The sequence below is a fragment of the Oreochromis niloticus genome, linkage group LG7 (assembly GCF_001858045.2).
Source record: "Oreochromis niloticus isolate F11D_XX linkage group LG7, O_niloticus_UMD_NMBU, whole genome shotgun sequence".
NCBI classification, from domain to species: domain Eukaryota; kingdom Metazoa; phylum Chordata; class Actinopteri; order Cichliformes; family Cichlidae; genus Oreochromis; species Oreochromis niloticus.
In genome coordinates, this window is record NC_031972.2 from 12571920 (window position 1) to 12594677 (window position 22758).

Sequence of the window (22758 nt, forward strand, 5' to 3'; positions counted from 1 at the left end):
GTGTTCACCACAGCCCTCAGAGAGACGCTATTTATGAGCCGGAAAAGACAGCCAGACGCAAAAGCACACTCCGCCACCGGCCTCCTCAGTGCTCAAACACATCACGTACATCTGCACAACTTTACTCAACAATGAGCGACACGGCAGAACTGCCTTCAGACGGCACGGAGGTTTTAGTTTGCAAGAAGCAGCTTTGCTCAACAGTCAAGTTAAAGCCTTTTCATGGCTGTATATACACAAAGTCCTCATGCATCTTATACTGCAAAAATTACCATAAAACATTTTTTATGGCTACGGTGCACCTAATCTTGCATCTTACTTTTACTTTTGCTTACTTTCCTCAGTTTGCAACTAAGCTACAACTAAATTTGGTGTACTTCTCATGTTTATACTGACTCTGCTTCCACATATAATGCACTCTCTTTTAAAGGTGAATGACCTTAGCTTGTAGGAGGGAGTGATTCAAGAGGAATCAACCTCTTCAGTTTAAAATGCAAACAAGTAGGGGCTTGTGCAAACGGTACCAGCCTCAGCCCGCCAATTAGAGCTTAATTTTTGTTTCAGCCACATTCTGTTAAATAACTGGACTGCATGACACAGCTTAGTTTTAATAAAGTCACATTTTTATTGTTGAGATGTAGCAGTACAGATAAAAAACACTCTTGGCGATCCGAGTCTGATGTTTGGTTTTTTAGATAATGTCAGGCACTTTAACAAATGTGATTTGGTAACGTTTCAAGGCTAGAATGTAAAACTGAATCCGTGTTTGGTGTCACAGGTATTCATACAGTTTTATAATTTGACATTGTGGCATTTTGACCCACAAACACAGAGCATCCCCCCCTCTCTCCTCATATTGGCAGCAAAGAAGTTGAATGAAACATTGCAGAGGCACAGACATGCTGGCACTGTGAGTGGAGCGATGATGCAGTCCTTCCCCCCAAATGTATGTACAGATGTTGGTACATTATCATGCTTCATCAAACCATAAACAGCATGAGATTTAAGTAATTACTGTCGAGGAAAATGGCCAGTTAGTCGGATATTTTTACCATGGAGTTGTGTCTGGAAATACTTCAACACAACGACAGCAAGTTCAGTTTAATTCTAATTTATTCTAACTTCCGTGAGGCTTCTAAAGATTTAAGATTTCAATTATTCCCGTGTTTGAAGATATTCTGTTTCCAAACACATAGACCACAGAAATAAACACTGAATAGCATTTTTCAGTTGTTTACACTTTGTGAACACTTCTCGCTATGGTTCTTCTGCATTTCGGTGAAATCTTCAATTAAGCGTCGCCTCAGTTTATTTTTTATTACAGCGAGATGAAAAGAGGGGAGGATCCTACGCCTGGGCGAGGGCTTGTTTGAGGTCTCGGAGCAGCATGGACGCCATGACGCTCTTTTCTGTGTTGATGGTAAGCAGCGCTCCCGAGGACTCGCTCAGTTCTAGAGACAACAAGACCAGAGCTCTGCTGCTGACAGTCCGCCCACCAAACCTGCAGGAGAGGAGGAACACTTGGATCAGTTTCAAACAACCAAAGAAGAAACCAGGAACTGAAATGCAAAGCTGAGAGTGGGACCTTAAAGGGCACATATGGGTCACACTATGAGTGCACCTATTGTTTAATTCTATACCACCATAAATACAAATTTACATATTTTTTCTGTTTACTGATCTTATTTGATGATGATATTAGATGACCGTCTAATATCATCAATATCAACCTGGCGAATGACATTGGTCCCTATCAGTAAACAAAGATATTAAGCCAATACTGCAATTTAAGGCTACGTCCACACTAATGCGTTTTCGTTTGAAAACGCATTGTTTTCTCTCCGTTTTGGCCTCCCGTCCACACTGAGACGGTGTTTTCGCTCATGGAAAACGCAGCGTTTTGAAAACGATCTTGAAAACGCATACATTTCAAAACTGTGCTTTCGCGTTGCAGTGTGGACAGCGAAAACGGAGACTTTCTAAAACGATGACGCATGTTAGTCATATGATGCAGTCATGTGACCAATTAAACTAAGATAGCGGAGGGCATTATACAGCAGTTGTTTAGTTTGCTCTGAATTTTGACAGCCCTATTAAAGATTAATATCAGTCTGTACATGCGCCAGAAAGCTTCTCTTCAAATTCTTTAACTCTCACTCGCTTTTGCAACTTCGTACTAGGGCTGCTCGATTATGGCAAAAATGATAATCACGATTATTTTCACTGAAATTGAGATCTCGATTATTTGACGATATTTATTTAACAATAACAATGTATTGAATAATGGCTTTAAAGATTGTCAAAAAATAATATAAAATAGTGTGCAAATACTGATTACAGCGCAAATGTTTGCAATATAAAAAAATAAATGAAAAATGTAAACATCTATGTTTAGTGAACTTCAACATACTGCACAATATTTGATCCACGTCTGACTCCGCGAACCCATAATGTTTCCACCAATGTTCCCTCAAATTTTTCATGTGTCTGAGCGAACACACAAACTCCCTGAGCGGTCCCTTGGACCACTGTGAGCGACATCAGACGTGTGCACTGTGGTCACGCCAGCATCTAATCCATCCAAGTTACATGGTTTATTAAAATAATCAAATTACAGCATTTACATTTATGTTAGACTACTTTTAATTAACTGCTTTAGCCCACTTACAATGAAAATTTAAAAAATCCTGTTCATGACCTGTGTAGTATGTTAACACTATTGGAAGAAAAATAACTTGAACTCCAATTTTGAAAACAACTTTCTTTCTTTTCTTTTCATAAAGCTCTGACTTGTATTATGAGTCTGTGGTCTGGGAGAGAGTCCTATAACTCTCTGTCTGCAAAATACAGTATATAATGACCAATGTTGGGCAATTAATTATAAAGTTACTACTTCAAAAAAGTAACTTAGTTTGGCAAACAACAAAGTTTTTTGCAGCTATTCATTTTTTTTAATGCAGCCAAGGCGTTTTTAAATAAACATTTCAAACTATTTACAGAACAATCAGCTGTTCTGCATCAAATCTGATGCCACACAAATTATTTGTGCCACTCCAAAAAATAATTTCTGTCCACTATGAGATAAAGGAGAACAACAGCCTGATACCTGCAGGCCTGACAACAGGAGATGTATCACTGCTGTAACACCTGTAACATTCAGCAGCAGCCTCATTGTTCTGACACACCAACAAAACTATTGACTACACTACACACTAACTGCACAAGATTTGCGCTAAACGTCTCAAATCTCTCACATCTCAGAACACCGCCGTCACTCCTAAAACTTCCCCCCGTTTCTTAACATCTAGATGCCACGTTGCCATATCAATTTTTGATTGGTCGACACGGTACTTTTTTCGACCAATAGGAAAGGCTGGGGGGTTTTTTGGTTTTGTTTTTGCTCACAGGCGGAGAGTGCTTTCGAGCGTTTTCCTTATAAAACGCCGTTTTTACCGTTTCTTCCCGCAGTAAATATAAATAACGATACTATTCAGGAAGAAAACCAAACATTGCATATATTTTTATCATAACTCTGGTTTTACGTGGCCTATCAACACAATTTAAAAACTGGTATAAAGTCCACACTTTTTCCGTCAATTGTTCCGTCTGTCCTGCTCACATCTCCAATGGTTGTACACGTTGTCATTAATGTGGCTTCACTGCACATCAGCCACGCCGCTCTGCCAGCTAAAACATCGGTGTATGCACATAAAGACGCTGTCATAGCCTGTCAACGACGTTGATTGGCTGCGTATATACGAATGTGAATCGCATTATTGGCTGGACTATAGAATAAGGTGGCATCGTTCTAATCCCATACAGGAGCAGCCAGTCACTTACTGACTAACACTGCAAAACAGAATTGTTAAAGTTTTAATTTTAATTTCCATTCAGGTTAGATTTTTTTTGTGCGCAACGCAGATTTTCTGTGCGCAGAGACCGTGCCATTTGCGCACGTGCGCAGCTTAGAGGGAACATTGGTTTCCACACCACTGAAGTCGTTTTACCTCTCTTTTCAACCAACGGCATTCTTTCTTCAGCAGCCATTATCCTCTCCTCTCCAAATAACTTATGCTTAGCTTTCCGAGCTTCCCTCGGGTCCTCTTAATTGTTGTGACGCGTGTTCGAAACGCAGAGAGGTGCGCTCGATTTGCCACACGGAGCAGCGCGAGAGTAAAGCACGAGGGAGGTGCTAATAATCGGCTCAGTCATTTTTAATGATCGTTGAAAGCCCAGATCGTAATCGAGATTAAAATTCGATTAATTGAGCAGCCCTACTTCGTACTTTTGTGTTACTCGCAGCAACAACTCCACCTCATTGTTAGTCCATTTAAAAAACTCAGTGCTTTTCCTCAACATTTTCACGACGTTTCAAAGATCCGGAAAGTAAATAAGCAGCAGACAGCAATGAGGCAGGTCGAATCTTCTTGCGCTTCACGCATGCGGAGTACTGGAACGTAAGCTTTTTCAGCCGTTTCAAAGTGGACGCGCAACTCTGTGACGAAAACGCTGTTTTCAAATCTATCCGGGCTAGTGTGGACGTAGCCTAAAATGCAGATTCAGCTGACGACAGCACTGATATTTTTGTCTGCTTGATTAGTTTGTGTTATTTCAGACCCAATAACTTTAAAATCTTTCAAACATTCATCATACCCTCTGAAAATTTGTCTGGAAAAAACTTCCACTGAAACATTAGCACAGATGTCGGCAAGGATCTTTTAAAAAATGTTATTGTGATATCAGCGGATATATCTATTAATCTCTACTGTACGCACAAAAAATAACAACTTTACTAAAATTTTACCCCTTTAGATCCACATAAACACTGATAAGTGATAAATGATAATTGCGTTGTTTCCCCAAACTCATAAATCTTTGCAATGGAAGCTTCTCCAACATCTCACACCTTGTAATTACCCTAAAATTAGGCAATGAGACAAAAGAGGAAAACGATGTGACAGGAAATACAGAGAGCAATGCAACAGACAGTTCATTATCCCAGCTGACTAAAGAGTCATTAGGGAGGAGACACGCCCTGCAGTCAGTCAAACTGAATTTCTCCTGTTTTTATGGACTCCGAGTGTCTGTGAGTGTGTGGGAGCCCCGAGACCAGTATGGGGGACGCCCCGTCCCACCAGCTCCCTGTGGGCAGTCAGGAGAATTCTCAGCCTCCCGTTTCCTTGGATACCATCCCCTGTAGACTGGGGGCATATCTGTGCACACATGGTCCCCATTGAGAGTGCTAACAAGAGGCAGACAGGGGCTATGACCCAGTGTGACCCTCTTTGAGGGTGCCGGGCTCCCTCTCCTGCCCCCCTTTGGCCCTCTGCATCTCTGAGCCTCACGTGGCTAACTCTCAGCCATCTGCCTCCATTTAGCACTACATCCCCGTAACAAAGACCCCCCGTGGCAGCCCGCTTAGGCCTGACAAACAGCCCACAAAGAGCTCCACTTAGGCCTGACTAAAGCCTGTGAAGAGCCCCCACAGGATGGCCCGTGAACAGGCGCCGTTACAGAGGCTGCGTGGTGGGAGCGACTAGCACATCCACCAATTAGCACGCACACGTTAAAGATGGGAAGGAGGGTGGGGGGCACATGCGTACACAATGAAACCCAGTGTGTCTGTGGTGTGTCTCTGGGGATGCTGCTAAATTACCATAAACAGAGAAGAGGGAGTTTATCAGGGAGCTCTCAGGGAGGAGAGAGAGAGTCCTCCTCAGGCTTAATTAAAATATTAGCCACTTCAGCAGGAAACAGCAGCCATTCACGAAGAGGATGAATTTCTCTCTTGCAAAAGTACCAACCTCTTTTGCCCCGCTCTTATTTCTTTAAATAATTCCGGGCATGTGTATTCATCTAGGTTTCCAGCTGTGTGCAGGATGTGTCTTCAGCTGCACTGCATTCCAATCAAAACAACAAATTCCTACTTGTGCTGAGGAAATGTTTTCTTCTTTTTTCACCGGAGAATCACGAACACATCTAAACATAAATGCTTGTCCCTTGCCCTGTTCCCTAACCCTCCCTCCCCCCACTGTCAAACAGCCTAAGGTGTCTATGTGGTCCCTGTGGCTTTGCTAATAGATTTAGGATATAAATCTTTCATTTACTCAGACAGTTAACACTACCCCGAGGCTGCTTTTATTTCATCTCAGGAGACGCTGCCGTGGGCTTTTGTTCACGTGTGGTAATAAGAGCGACTGAAAGAAACATGATTGGGTTTGATTTCTGAGCGTATTTGCTTTGAATACTCTCACTTTGCCGTCTGTAGCTGTGTGCAGGTGCAAAAAACAAAACAAAACAAACAACAAAACCCCCCATAAACATCAGACAATCTCAGGGCGTTTTAAGGACTAAAAGGGGGAAAGATTAAGGTCAAGCGCGCCTTAAATGGGTCATTGGTATTCTCCTGCACTCTTCACATATCGGGCTAAACACTGGATTAATTGCAGTGTATGGAAAGAAAAGCAAAGCATAACCCCTGGACTTAGAGCAGGTGGATTGGCATCGATCGGCAGGGCTGCGGCTAAGCATCACTCTCCAATTATCTGTGATTCTCCTCAGTGCAGAGAGCCTGTGTGTGCCATCTGCCTCCCCTCCACCCCGTCACTGGAAACACAACGTCGGCTTCACCTTTACATTCGGCCTCACGCGGAGAAGACAGCGAAGGCCCAGAGGATATGGCTCGGCACGCAAGAATGGATTAAGTACACACTCCTCACCCGCATCTCAACTAAACGTGCAACCATGTTTGATTAAAGAAAAAACAAAAAAGAAATACATCATGTATGTTTTCACCAAAATCAGAAAGGCTGACGCTGACTGTGTGGAGACTACAGCTGGATGCTTGAGCCATGCTGGTTCTTGGCCAGGTGGACAAGTGTCCTTCAACTGAGTGGTCAGTGAGGCCAGACCAGAGCCGAACACAAGCGAGCAGACTCAACCACGGCCAGGCAGATGGCCAAAGCTATTAGCCCCAGTTAGAACCAGGAACCCTCCACGCATCTCCAGAGCTAAGCCATACAGACAAACTGCAGCACCGCACTCGAAGGGCAGAGGGACAGACAGACAGCAGAGGACAAACACAGACCGGAACAAGAGGATAAAAGATAAAATAAACCTGCCACAGAGGACAGAATTACACATTTGTATAATTAGTCTGGTTTTAAACAGAGACAACTTCAGTGAACAGAGGAAAATCCAGTATTTAGACGAAAAAAATAATAATATCAAATTGTAAAGTAAAGAGAATGAACAGCTTATAAATCAAGCGCCTGAGTTTTTTATTTATTTATTTATTTTTCGCTTTTCAAAATTAGCCTCTAACAGGAGGGATTGGCAATGCATGCAAAATTCGATCAAATTTGCTTTCAAACGGACTGAAAAATAGAGCACATTTATTCTATTCCGCCTGTTTAGACATAAACAAGAACAGCGTTTTCTACATTTGCTTTCCTGCTTGATTTATTGCCATCCTCCTTTCCAGCAATCAATTTTTGTGTTTCAGTGGCATCCCCACCCCTCCACCTCCGCTCGGCCTCCACGCCTGTTTGGGAAAAGCAGTGCTGCACCCTGCTGATAAACAAGGGGAATGCAGGGATGTAGATGGGAGGCAGGGGGTTGGGAGGAGGCAGGCTGTTACTTTGTTAAAAAGCACCTGTGCCGACTAGAGCGCTGTGATCTATAACACAAAGCCTCATGAGCAAGAAGTGTGTGTTGTGAACTGTATCATTCTTGGGCTTCATATTGAAATCCCATCCATTATTTCTACATTAAAGCCCAAGTCTCACTCTGCAAAGGGGAGATTCCTGTGTGATCTTACCAAGATTAGAGAGGCCTTTCTCCGGGGAGATCAGAGCAGAAAAACAGGGCCTGGATTGGAGGTCACCTCACATACCACATTTAATGCAGAGTGACCTCTACAATAAGCTCTCAGTGGGTGTATCCGATCTGATCGATCACTTGGCTTTGTGTGGGTGGGTTGGGGTGTTATTCGGGGGGGTGACAGTAACACACAAACACCACGAGTAAAATTATCAACAGTGCTCAAACACTGTGCTAATATTATGCTAATGATTTTTTTCACTGCAGATTCTGAAATATAAACATTTATTGCTTTGCACTGCTTCATGCACTGATCTGCCACAACATTAAAACCACCGTCTAATGTTGGGTAAGTCACATCCACATGGTTTCCCAGCAGGACACTGGACTGTAACAAGACTGCAAATGCTTTTCACTTTACCAGGCTCCATGATATATTTGACTGTTTGGGGGATTCAGAAGAAATGCTGGACTTCTGATGGGCGAGTTTCACTACTTTATAACAAACTGTTTCAACAGATTAATTAGCTTAGGGTTCAGTATCTTGCCCAGAAATAGTTGGGGATCAAACTACAGACTTTCTGTTTAGCAGACAACCCGCTCTACCTCCGAAACCACAGGGTTGGGAAATGATGATTAAAAGCAGTCTGCTGACATTGTTAGAGAAAGACACATCTGCAAACTTCAGACTGCTCATTGTCTGGCCGACCAAACAAAATATCTACACCTGAATAGCCAAAAGCAGCACTTTTGTGCTTTTCAAAACTATTTTCATAATTAACCTTATTACTGTATGTTAAGTCTGTATTGAAAAAAATCACTTATACAGATGATTATTGCAGCTATTGAAGCTCAGGAGGTAAAGAGAAGTTCAGCAGTCCACTTCCTGAGCTCCTCCATCCTGTGTGATACTGAACCAATAAACTGTCCCGACGCATTCATCAGTGGGGTCACCAGGTAGAGCAGGTCATCTGCTAATTGAAAAGTTGGTGGTTCAATTCCTGGCTGCTCCAGTTTGCATGAAAAAGTATCCTGAAGCCTGAGCTACTCTCTGATGCGTTCATTGGAAAGAGGCATGTTGTATTAAACGCTTAGAATGCTCAAGTAGAGTCGAAAAGCACTACAGAACCAGTCCATTTCTAAGTGTGTGTGTACGGGTTCTTACTATCTTGATGGGGACCAAAATCTGACATTTACTATACTGGTGGGGACCAAAATCCAGGTCCCCATGGGGTTGAAGGCATTTTTTCACACTCAAAATGTGGTTTTAGTGTTAGGGTTACAATTAGGTTATGGTTAGGGTTTAGGGTAAGGGTCAGGGTTAGGCATTCATTTTTGATGGTTAGGGTTAGGGTAAGCGGCTAGGGAAAGCATTATGTCAATGGGATGTCCCCACGAAGATAGCAAACCAGATGTGTGTGTGTCTGTGTGTGTGTGTGATTAGACAAGCACATTTAGCAATACTCTTGCCAAATTACTTTATAATAATTATTATATGTTTTCCATTTTATTAGGTTACCACATATAACCACCTCTTACAGATCACGCTGTCAAAGATGTCAGTTATGCTTGAGGAGACTGTCAGGGAGGAACACCACCTTATCTATCAGACAGACCTCCATGGGAAGCAAGTGCGGAAGAGGTGGTCACCGTATGGACAGCAGCGGACCATATGGAAGAGCGTCTTTATCACTAGAAGGGTACGGGGTAATGCTGGGATGCTGTCCTCTTCTTCAGCAGTCACAAATGCAGCAGGGAGATTGATAGCGTGGAGTCATTTGAGCTATCGGTTATTCTGAATGAAGTATGGGCTTATTGGATGCACGTCTTTCCCGCTGGCTAACATTGATTTCCACTCACTCTTTAAGCTCCCTGTGCCCTTGTGCAACTGTGTCCCTCTTCTTCGCTTGTCCCTTATTTAGCCAGCTTCTCCAACATTTCTTTTCTATTGTGGCCTTAATCCATAAAGAAATTATCACAAGATCACTCAGAGATGAGCAGACAGAGACACGGGACGGTATTAACAGACAGACACAGAGACCGTGAGGAGGTCGGAGCACGGTGCAGAGGGATGGAGTGAAAGACAAAGAGGAAGTGAAAGAGAGACAGCAGCGCGGAGGGAGAGACAGATGGGGGTGCAGAGATGAATTGAAAGAGAGACAGAGCAGGAAACAGAGGGAGAGAGGGAGGTGTAATTATCTATCAGGTGTTCGGGTGTGCGTGACAGAGGAGGAAGCTCATTAGCACACTCTGTGTACACCAATTACACAGCCAGGCTTCTCAGGGCATTCCCCTGGCATGTCTATGTGAGGCTGCTGGGGACAAACAGGCACTTCCACTCAGTGACACCCACATGCACGCTGCTTAACCAAACTCGGCCTAAAATGCAATCACGCCGGGCGCCCGGGAACAACTCGCAGACAGTAGTGTAAGACTACTGAATGTTCTTATATGAGGGCTTATTGTTGGTGTTAGCTGCACAAACATCTTTTTTTTAGTGAGGAAAGATTTGCTTGTAAGTGTTGGTTTGTTTGTTTGTTTTTTAGAATGGAGCACTCCAGTCAAAATGTAATACAAATATAGGGGGAAAAAATTCATTATAATGTACTTTAACTTGATAACTCTTTTACTATTAGGTACACTTTACTTGGATCTCCTTTCACCATCTGCCTTAACGTTTACGACATTCTTCAAAGATTCAACAAGCTGCAGGAACATGGACCAAAATCTCAAAGGTGCTATTGGATTGAGATCTGGTAGCTCTGGAGCTATTTGAGTACACAAAGTGTCCAGAAAGGGATGGAGACAGCAACAACACTTGCTTCTAAGGATCCCAAAGTGTCCCAAAAAAGTAGAATTACAAGACCACCATCATCAGCCTGATCCTTTGATACCAGACAGGATAAACCAACACCATCTTGGTGTTTAGACCCAAATCTGACCCTGCCATCCAAGTATCGCAGCAGAAATCAAGACTCATCAGACTAGGCGATGTTTTTCAATCTTCTATCCAATTTTGGTGAGCCAATGCAAATTGTAGCTTCAGTTTCCTGTTTTTAGGTGACAGTAGTGTCTTCTGATGCTGTGGCCCATCTTGCTTCAAGGCTTGATCTGGTGCACATTCAAAGACACTCTTCTGCAAAACTCTGTTAAAAAGTTTGTCAATTTTCTATAAGCTCAATCTCCTCTGACTTCTAGCACCAACAAGGCATTATCGCCCAGAGAACTGCTACTCACTGGATGTTTTCTCTTTTTCTAGCATTTCTCTAAACCCGAGAGCTGGTTGTCTCAGATAAATCTGACACCAACAACCATACCACATTCAAAGTCATTTAAACCACCCTTCTTTCTCATTGGATGCTCAGATTGAAGTTCAGCAGAACATCCTGACCACGTCTACATGCCTAAATGAATTGAGTTGCTGCTGTGTGCCATGTGTAATCTCAGGGCTTCAAACTGATATTCCACAATCCAGTGGGTGTCGTCACAGTGGTTCTTTTAATGTTTTATGTAACTAGTATTCTCCCTTGAAAATAAGAAATCACCAAGTCTTAACTGATGAAATAAAATCACTGTGTATTTGAAGGAATAACCAGAGTTCAAGTTAACTTTGGTAAAAAGGACACTTAGCAGTGACCCTTAAGCCAAACGCTAAAGCCATTCGAATCTTTACTGACTTGGCACACAAAAGGTATTTCCAGTCTTTTTGCTAAGCTAACGAACTGTTGGTGGTAGACAACCTAAAAAACACACATCTGGAAAAAAAACATAGTGCTTATATAAGAAAATCTCAAATCTATTTGCAGGTCTAATTTATAGCAAAAAAAAGAGCTTGATAATAATGGAGAGGTGAATGACGAGTGCGTCCCTTTACCTGCTGAAGTTATTTTGACTAGAAGGCACTTCTCCTACGTTGGCTACAGACAGGACCTGCTTGTTGATGGCTTGCCTGGATGCATTAGCTGTTGCCATGGTGATGGTTGCAGATGTTTCATTCATGCCCTGGAGCTTACCTGAGAAGATCAAAATGTTTAGCCACCAATAAAAATATAGTTTGGCATTTTTAAATCAGTAAGTGCATAATTGCAAGTCCACAGTCAAGTAAAGAAAAAACACAACCCTAACTGTGCAGTACTGTGGAATCAGGTTTCAATGAAATGATGCCTTCATGAATAAAGCAAAAACAGACTCCCTGGTTGGTTCATGAACACTCAGCAATGAGCAAGCAGTTTAAAAGAAAATCACTGGTTAGATAAAAATAAAAGAGACAAATATATTAAAAACCTATTACCATAAGAATTAAACTCCACTCATTTGGTTTTAAGAATGATAAATCTGCTAGAGAGAAAATGGTCCTGAAAAGCAAGTTGTTCTTTTTAAATTCTTTTGTCTGATGCGTTTCAGAGGCACTCAAAGAAAAAAAACAAAACAAAACAAAAAAAACCACACATTGAATGAAACTTAATTAATGCAGGAGCAGCATTTAGGAGGCACTTAAGAGCACACTGATGGCTCAGATATGAGTACGCTCTCCAGTCTCAATAGCGATAACAGCATGCACTTCTACAGGTGTTTGTATGTGCTGGAAATACTGTTAAGTGCCTCAAAGAAGCAAGCAGTGTTTTAATGACAAAGGTAAGGAAATGCTGATTAGTGAATGACTAAATTTAACACTTGCCTCTCTGTGTGTGTGTGTGTGTGTGTGTGTGTGTGTGTGTGTGTGTGTGTGTGTGTGTGTGTGTGTGTGTGTATTTTGTATCTATCTATCAATCACAATCAGAACAACAAAGTCACAAAATTGCAAACTAACTAACCAATCAAGTCATTCATATTTCTCATTTTCTGTGAAGCTTCATTACCGATTTGTCAAAAACATCTTGCCATTGCGTTGTCTGACGGCAGTTGCAGCAGCAAAAATCTTCTAAATACAGCGAACACCTACGGCTTCCTTCAGGTGGCTAAAATCTCTTTTGCTGTTCTGACCGTGTCTGCTCAGTTTCTGAGCTGTTCAGAGCTCCTGACTGCTTCGAGCAGTGCCTGCTGCCAAATACTTAAACACCCTGACAGTCCAACATCTGAAAAACTCAACTATCCCCAGTAGAGGAAAAACTGTTTAAATGGTTTCATTTGAAGGTAATATACAAAGTGATTTTACAAAATTCGCTGATAAGCGCAGCAGAATCTTAAATATGATCTATCAAATTTATTTGCTTCTCTTCAATTCATCAGTCAGTTTTGCTAAAGTGCTTGTGAGATTATAATAATTTCAGTATATATCATGAATTGCCATTCCATTTCAAAATATGAAGATTTGATTCAATTTGGTTCAATTTGTTTGTTTTGCTTCTGTGTGTTAAACACCTTGTTTCATTTCGGCTAACAGAACTGAAAAACACACTTTTACTTCATTTGACCATAAACTTTGAGTCACACAGTAATTCACCTTGCTCCTTGCAGAAGTCTTGTTCCGTCATGGTGCTGGGCATTAACAGCTCTCCTACAGCAGGCTGGATGGACACACTGAACTGGTCCTCCTTGGTGCTGACGAAGGATAAACACGCACACACCACAGTAGTAAATGATTTATTTACAGAGGGAAAAAAAACAGATTCTTACAAAGAAATAAGCAAAAATGAGATCTGTGCACTTTTGTGTATGTATGCTCGGTTTGTGTATGAAATGTTTCTCTGATCATCTTGCAAACCATGCTGGGTGAATGGCATGTTGGGCCACATTGATCCCCCCATCCCCCCAATCTCAAACTGATTTTCTGATAAGGTTATTGATCGGCTGCACAGCGGTGCCAATGGCATTCAGCAGGTTGATTGGGCTAGGGCTGATTACTGGAGGAATAATTGTTATTCCAGTGAACCAGGATCAATTGTGCCTGATGTCTCACCTGGGAGTGCTGGCACAGAGAAAGGTAGGAAAAGGAGAATTAACAAAGAACACGCAAGAGAGGAAAAAGGAACATAAGAGAAAATGACATGTAAGGGTGCCGCGATGATGAACAGGAGCAGAAAAAAGGTTATGAGGAAGATGTACAACTGAAGGTCTTTGGGGTGGGGGGGAAACCACACCTGACTGAATATGAGTGGATGTCAGGCTGTCTTACCACAACTGGAAGTTGGCTGCTTGTGTCGAGTCGCTGAAGTCAATACCCATGGATACCGTCACCGAGGCCCCTGGCTCCAACCGCTCTGAGAGTGGAAAAGTGGGGAGGGAAGACGAGAGGAGAAAAGGAATCAGTGAGTGACAAGGGCACAGTGTGCAGTGTGGGGAAGGTGGAGAGAAGGGAGGTGGGGGGCAGCAGCAGAGTGGAACAGACAGGCATCCACACCACTTGTGTTTTCTACTTCACAAAGCAAGGCCACCGTGTGTGAGAAATCTATCCTTCAATCTCATTCCACACACCTCAGCCTCAGCTACAAAAAACAAAAAAACATGAAGGACTAGCATATTTCCAAAACAACAGGCTTGTCAAAGGGAACATCAGCACAGAGAGAGACAGGAGTGAAGCAAAGCCAAAACTGCTGAAGAGTGAATCTGGACAGCTGAATGCTAGGGGTGATGGAGGAAGAGGAGGAGGAGTGGGAGGTTAACCATGAGAAGAACACAGAGAGACAGAAACATCCTGCATGCCTCCCTACTCGGCCTGCATTTCTCTCTCTGTGGAGCAGGCCCGTTTACTGTACAACTCTTTCCATGGATAGAAGAGAGGAGGAAGTGGAAACCCAGTGAAAAACAGAGCTGTCATGGACGCCCTCCAATCCAGCCTTCTGTAATGGGCTCTAATTCAAGTAAAGGGTTTGCTTTGTCTTTAGGGTCTTTGAGTCTGTACACAAATAAATAAGCAATGTGCACTATTAGCTGTATATTTTATTTTAAGAAGAATATCGATTGGGTTGTGAACGGTCAGCTGGGTGTAAGGACCTCTAAACAAATAGCAAAGGAACAGTTTATTCTTGTTTTGGTATTTAAATTTTTATTCTAACACACAGGGTAAATATTGAGGTAATCTAACACGGACTGGGGAAGAAGGTAATCAACATTACACCTACACATGTAATGTACATATCCACTAATCTACATCTACATGAATCTAAATGTTTTGGCCATATCGAGATAAGCTACATGTAAAGTACTTGTTCCAAATGAGTTAACAGAAAAGCTGTTAATCGGTTTAGGAACATGTCGGTGAACAAATCAAGTAATCAAAGGGCAAGATTTCATATTAAATGCAAACTGTGTCATGTATTTCTCCTCACCACACATTAAGGTTTGTCTGTATTCGTCCCCTGCAAACTTATCCAAATAAAGTTCAGCCGCCCACTCGCCAGGCTCAGTTGATCCAAATTAGACACTGTTTGGCTGCTCGAGTTCCTTCAATGCCCAATCAATCTCCCCGAAACTGACAGTTTTAACATGCTCTAACGCACAACAGTTCTCTTTGTGTGTGTGTGTCTACACAAATGGAATATGCCAAGTGTAGTCATCATACAAGAGTGTGTAAGGGCAATAAGTGTGAGTGTATGTTTGTTTGTAATGATTAGAAAAGGGATTAGCTGAAGTAACGTTGGCTGTTTTCAGGCTCAGGGAATGAGATTGTGTCATTTGCTGATGAGAGGTTACAGTTTTTTTATTTCATTCATTAATATCCATTTAACAAAAACAAACAACTGCACAAGATGATTGGGTACTGTTCAGATCAAGGAATTCTTTTAAGTCCCTATCCAGACAGTAAGATTTATCAGGACTGAACAAAGGAGAAGAGCAGAGAATCTGAGTAAACTTGCACTACTCCCTGACAAGGTGCCAGCGGACATCTGCCAGATTACCAGTAAGTACAATAGTAAAGGGATAGAATTATCTCCTTTCTTGTAATAAAAGCTAGCCCAGTGTATTATAAGCTAAAGGAAGTAAAAAAGGAAGCACTGATAGTATTTTTGTTAGTATTTGCAGAATTCTAAAAGCTCTTATTATCGCTGCCACTCACACACTTTGGGTGACTGATCTGTTTTGTTTGTGAGAAAAAAAGCTTCTTCCAGTGACACCCCTTGACACATACATTGTAACTGCATTACTAAAAGTAGTAAAAGTTTTGATTATAAGCAACTAAAAACAGCTTGCAGAAGCACAACAAAGCATGCTAAGGAAGAACACATCAGGAGACGATACATCATTAGCACAGATTTAAAACTGTAATCCTCAGTGTAGAAGAATTACAGAACATCATCAAGGTCACATATTTCTTTTGTTAGCACTGATGTAAATCCATGACCTACTTTAATTATAAGACAATGCTGAACATGTGCCATCCTGATTAAAAATAAGTAGTGTGCTTACTGTTTACTGGGTTTGTGGTGACCCACTGTGGAGTATTTACTGAAATCAAACTCACCAATGGTGTTAAAGCAGTGGATGTTCAGGCTTGCAGGGCTCTGGTCTCCTATATGGATCTCCTCCAGGGCGTGGTCTGAGCTGTTGGTCAGTATGACCTGTACTGCAACCATACTGGGCTGGTACAAACATGGTTGCCTGGGGAAATGGTACTTGGCCGACAGGCCTTTTCCTGTCATATGGTGAAGCAGCTCATAGGTTTTCAAAGGGCCAAAAGATGAAGTGGTGACCTGGAAGGACATATGAAATAGGGATATACCACTGGTTCTAAATGTGGGGTTTTTGGAGTCATTTTGAGGAAACAAACAATGCTGACAAAAAAAAAAAAAATCATAAAAAAAACTGATCATTATAGTAATAAACTCCAGTTTGGGCAGGAATGAACCAAAGCCTGCTGATGATTAAAACACAAAAACAAAAAACAAACAAAACAGCAAATGCAGCACAATACCCAACAGTGTAAAGCTTCCTGAATCAACACAAAACCAGAGACTGCTTTGTACATTGCAGCGCAAATGCATCAACACAAAAAGCCAAATTAATACAAGAATCCTCGGTTTGCCCATCACCTATATTCACGCAATTTATTTCATCCAATCAGTGGCCAAAAGGCTGCATTTTAGCAATGTGGGACGAAGCGTTGGCTGCCCGCTCTCGTACCCCAAAGCTCCCTTTATTAACTCTGTAGGATAAAGAGGAGCGCATTTAAGAAATGTCCTCCAATCAGCCCAGTTAGATGGAAATGGGCTGGATGCTCAGTCAACCCAGGCTGAATAAAAACAACCTCTAATGAAAAGAAACACAAGTGCCTGCATGGGCCAAAACTGCCATTCGCTGGCCTTTTAAAGGGGCTTTTACCTTTTCAGAGGCAGAAAACAGCATTAACTTAAAAAACATACAGACATGAAATGAGGGGGAAGAGTGTGGTTGAATGTTTTTTTTAAATGTAAAACTTAAACATCTCATTACTAGAATAAAAATTGTTAACAACTGGTGCGGCTGAGATTTTTATCCGATGCTCTAGAAAGAGAAGATAGGTCAGCCAGCAGTGGTACACTACACAATGCAAAGTGGGGAAAAAAATCATCATGTGCACAAACACCAGACACACCTCTGCTGTAGGAGGAAAAAAATACAAAGTTTGGAAAAAAAAAAAAAAATCTCAAAAGTATGACAGCTCTCAGTAGTTTAACAGTCAATAGAAGTCAAAGGTTCTTCTGTCTGGAATGACAGCACTAATTAGTTAAAAACATGAGACAGATATAGCCTTTTCACACCTTCTGAAACAATTAGCACCTGAATGCACTCACACACCAGCACAGAGCCTAAACAGATGCATGTCATTCTGGTGAAAATAATAATGAGTACAGAGACTTAACAAAAAAAAAAAATCTATTTATCACCTGAAAGAGATAAAAAAAAAAAAAAAAATACCTCAAATAAGTCACAAGAGTAACAAAATGAATGGCAAAAGAAAAAAAAAGATTTATGAAAAAAAAGCAAGCGGTGGTAGAAAAACAGATCCTGTAAATAAATGATTAAGCAAGGTGTTTCAACTAACCGAGTTAATTGAATATGACTAAGAATATAATGCGAGGAAACTGTGGAAACGGGCGGGCTTGACGGTATAGCTCAGCATGTTGAGTAGTGTCAGCATGCATTGTTTTATTAAAGTTGAACGCGCTGCCAGAGCGCTCTCAGTTGGGTGGGAAATGTAAAAGGCATCCTTCGCCTTGTCATGTGCTGCGTGAGGATGAAGAATCGCTTTGACATACGACGAGAGCTGCGGAGATGAGTCTGAATGTGCTCGCTTTCGAGGAAGCGATCAGACGAAATCAGACACTATCGCTGTACTCTTGGAGCAACGTGCTGAAAAGCAAAAGGTCTGACAGTTTGGATAAATTTAATGAAAAAACAAAGACACAAATGTAAATTAGACGGCATCATAGTCTTCTTTGCTTATTTCCTGCTGCAAATTCTCCATCTTGGGACTATTAGAGTAGCTTTATGAGACTGCTGGCTCAGAATAATCCTTTAACTTTCTCAGTTCTTCTCCTTTTAACGTCCAGAGCTGTGTGCCTGAGATGACCACATTAAGGATATCTCCTCTTAGTGACATGATACAAACCAAAGATTGAAAGAAAAAAACAAAACAAAACAAAACAAAAAAACGTCTGAAATCAAGTTTTTAGAGTTTTTGCTCACAGGGATTAGTTATACACTGACCACTCCAGGCCTCGAGGGCCGGTGTCCTGCAGATTTTAGATGCGTCCTTGATCCAACAGCTGATTCAAATGGCTAAATGACCTCCTCAACGTGTCCTGAAGTTCTCCAGCAGCTTGGTAACGGACTAATCATGTGATTCAGGTGTGTTGACCCAGGGTGATATCTAAAACCTGCAGGACACCAGCCCTTGAGGCCTGGAGTTGCCCACCCCTGCTTTAAAGGGACATCCACAGATTAGTAGCAGCATGCCAACCAGAGACCACACCGAGACGATGACATTCTGCGACTTCAAATGAAGTCCAGGATGCCCAGAAAGAGAACCCAGTGCTTGTGGACTCACGTAAACTCAGCTCTACCTCAGATGCACGTAAATCCATTCCAAGCTGATGTCGCCTTGGTACAAGAGAAACCAAAGAACAGTCTGAAGCCTGCGCTGTTGGCTGAGTCAGATAATACACTGAATTCATTCTTTTTCTTTTATAATCACCTCATTATAGACCTTTGCTGAGACTGGCTTAGTTATGGTTCCTAGGATATTTAAAAGTAAAATAGGAGGCAGAGCCTTCATATTTCAGAGGACCAAGCTCCCAGTTTGGATTTAGGAAACAGACATCTTCTCTATTTTCAAGATTAGGTCTATGTACAGGCTTATGTCCTACACTTAAAACCTTCCAGCCCTAACTTTAAGCTTTATCAAAAAGGATCAGGTAACCCTGACCCTTCCATTAGCTACACTGCAATAGGCCTAGGCTGCTGGGGGCTTCCCATAATGCACTGTGTTTGTTCTTCACTCACTTAATTTCTCTCTCTCTGTGTTTATATACCACTCTGCATTGAATCATTAGTTATTGTTCATCTCTGGCTCTCTTCCACAGGGTGTCTTTTGCCCCGTGTCCCTCCCCTCACCCCTAACCGGTCATGGCAGATAGCTGCCCCTCCCTGAGCCTGGTTCTGTTGTAGGTTTCTTCCTGTTAAAAAGGAGTTTTTTCTTCCGGCTGTTGCCAATAGCTTGCTCATAGAAAGTCATCTGTTTTCTTTCTATTATTTTAAGGTCTTTACCTTACAGAGTGCCTTACGGCGACTGTTGCTGTGATTTGGTGCAATATAAATAAACTGGATTCAAGTAAACTTCAGAGCTTTAACACAAATCTGCTGCTAATAGTAGGATTCAATAAATATTATATCAAGTATTACTTTTACTAAGTATGACATCTGTGGCTTATTTTCAATTATCTAAGTCTTCAATAGTAACAAAAGACTTTTGGCCATTTATGTATTTTATTGCTACCAGTATCAATAAATTCATAACCACGAACACATACAGAATAAACTCTGCTAACAACAACACCATCATCTCCCCTCGGCCTCTTGACATGCTCGCAGCGTCTCCTGTGCCCAGACCGCCGTCTCTAAAGGAGGTCAAACAAACATTTGTTGCTGCGCTGTAATGCTGCTCTGCCCCCACAAGCGCCCGTCACGCCACCGCCAGCCCGCAAATTTATTGGGCCACTTTTGGATGTGTCAGAGCAGTCGGTGTCGATAAAGCTCGTCGTAATGTTTGCCACCCCATCACAGCAGAGATTTACCTCCCTGACAGACACATCCTGTTTCAAGGTCTTATATGTCGCCTCGCCACAAGCAGGCGGCAGCGGCAGGAGGGACGGACAGCGATAGGACAGGGTTTCAAACTGCTTATTATCACCAATTTGACACAGCGGACAGTTAAAGCCTGACACAAGTGCCCACGCAAGCCGCTTCACCCTTCCATCCATTGTTGTCCTGTTATGCGGTGCAAGCCCATAACACCTCAAGTGTAAATAAGATGGGAAGAGGAATGTAACCTTGACTTCTCTGTCAGTCTGCCTTTTTTCCCTCCCCGCCTCTCCGAGCTTGGTTCTCAGTCTCCACCTTGGACAGGAAGGAGGGAGGTGACAATGAGCGAGGAAGTTGATTGAGAGGCTCTATTATGCATCAACTTAAAGGAAGCTCCCGTGATGGATGACACAGACACCAGTCACCTTCAGAACCCGGACGACACGTTCCTAGCATCCTCTCTGGCAAATGACCTGAAAATCCCGCTGACATATTCAAAAGGGCTAACCAGAGCCGGGCAGCCTTGTGCTGTGTGTATTAGAAGGCCAATTTCAAAGAAACCAGGGTGAGGCGTACAGAGATGTATGGGCATATATTGAAAATCCATTTCTGTTTTTCAGACACCGGATTCCATTATGCTATACAAGAGTTGTGAGGATTAAGGTGAGGGACATGTGTTTGACTTTAGGGCCTAATTGTTCCCTTCAGTCAGGAGATGACAATTAATTGAGGGCCGTCACAAGGACCTTGACTGCAAATTGAATTAAATAAATGTTACTACAGCCTCCTAAAACTACTTTAATGTAACAAGAAGTCTCTCTGGCGCATATAGACAGAGGTTAGTTCATTTATGCCAATTTGTCTGTAAATTAGGTATTCTAAAATGATTAATTTTGAAATTTTCCATTAAAGACTATTAGCAATAATAGAGGACTGTTATTCAGAAACAGAGGTGTCCTTCATCGAGTTTTGCAAGTGCTGTTAACAGCCTGTCAACACTTTCTTTGAATTAGCATCATAGTCAAGAGATCTTCAACTGCAACTGATTATTTTCTGCATTAACACTTAATAACTTGGACAATAATTGAATCAAAACAATAGAACTGAAGACTACGAAAGCAAGTGTTCAGATTTAATAGCTGCAGCCGTCAAATTTGAACCATTTGACTATTAAAATTGTGTGCCGAAACCTTTTTTTGATGACTGATTCTGATCGGATAATCATTTCAGCTCTACTCAGAGCCAAATACAAAAACATGAATTTTAACTAGACACAACTTTCACAGACACTTAGATCAGGACCAAAGAATACTAACAGATGTATGCACATGTTTATGAATCACAGATCATTCACTATTCACTATCAATGTGCAGCACTAAGAATAGTAGTGGATGATAAGAAAACACATTTACTCTGGCATACGGTGGCACGGTGGTTAGCACTGTTGCCAAACAGCAAGAAGCAAGAAGGTCCTGAGTTCAATTCCACCAGCAGGCCGGGGTCTTTCTGTGTGGAGTTTGCATGTTCTCCCCGTGTTTGCGTGGGTTCTCTCCGGGTACTCCGGCTTCCTCCCACCGTCCAAAGACATGCAGCTTGTGGGGATAGGTTAATTGGATAATCCAAATTGCCACTAGGTGTAAATGTGCGAGTGAATGTGAGTGCGAATGGTTGTCTGTCCCTGTGTGTTAGCCCTGCGACAGACTGGCGACCTGTCCAGGGCGTACCCCACCTCTCGCCCTATGACAGCTGGGATAGGCTCCAGCGCCCCCCGCGACCCTGAAACGGATAAGCGGAAGCGAATGGATGGATGGATAAGAATAAGGAAGCAACTCGCGTCTACTTGGATATTTTCCCAAGACTGCACATTGTTATTCACAGGAAGAAAACCTGATTTGGTCACAAAGCTTTCATAATAAGAGCTTCTACTAAATGTTCAACACTTACTTTTAAGCACTCAACGTGGTTATATGTTGGTGCTTCACAAAGCTTTTGTCTACTTACTCTCAGCAGAAGGTAGTGAAAACGTGCAACCACCACAGATAGGTTAATAGATGGACGTAGCCGCTGTGACATCAGCTGGTTTCTGAGCATTTTTGCCATTCACCATTTTGATGTTTTAAAACTGGATGTGACGACAAAAGCACAGGTCTGAGTGAAACTACACACTCACTGGCTAACAACTTGTCAATCACTAGCTGTTAGTCAATAATCACGTGGTTTCACTGTAAAACCCGCCCCTCCTAATTATTTCAGTTTTTTGCAACTAGCATGGCTTCTCTCATAGCTTAAGAAACCAAAGGGTCAAAGTTAGCCACGTCCATCATTTATGGTCTTAAGTTGGAACCACAGGTACGCTCCCTGGTAACCACTAACAAGAATGCAAGCTTTTATACCGCTTATGGCAAGAACGGGCAATGTGGACTATTCTTCTTTATTTAGTTGCTGCTCCTCTAACCCAGCCACTGCTGCAGAGAAGACATAACATTTTTTGTAGTGGAAATAAACACGGTTACTCCATTCACTTCTTCAAACAAACTTGTCAGCCATTCAAGCACTCAACTCCTACAAAGCACTGTTGACCCAAATATTGTCTGTTTTTTCTTTATTGGACATTACTGGGGGAACACAAGTCTTGCATTAATATTCCTTAGGTTTGTTATGTTAAAAACAAAAAGCCATTAAAACTTGACATCATATCAAGTTACAGCACATCTGCC

General features: G+C 42.0%; 1 protein-coding gene across 2 annotated transcripts in view; it reads right to left on the reverse strand.

Annotated features, from left to right (window-relative positions):
• Window positions 1-601: 601 nt before the first annotated feature.
• Window positions 602-22758, reverse strand: part of ap3b1a (adaptor related protein complex 3 subunit beta 1a) — a 59333-nt gene continuing 37176 nt past the window's right edge. Inside the window, exons 24-28 of one of the 2 annotated variants that reach the window (XM_013277531.3) lie at window positions 16223-16451; window positions 13937-14021; window positions 13265-13362; window positions 11696-11834; window positions 602-1501 (exon numbers count right to left, since the gene is read on the reverse strand). In XM_013277531.3, the coding sequence (XP_013132985.1) occupies window positions 1348-1501; window positions 11696-11834; window positions 13265-13362; window positions 13937-14021; window positions 16223-16451 (705 nt within the window). In that variant the 3' untranslated portion in view covers window positions 602-1347. The remainder of the gene's footprint in view (window positions 1502-11695; window positions 11835-13264; window positions 13363-13936; window positions 14022-16222; window positions 16452-22758) is intronic. The other variant, XM_019360672.2, reaches the window with a different exon arrangement.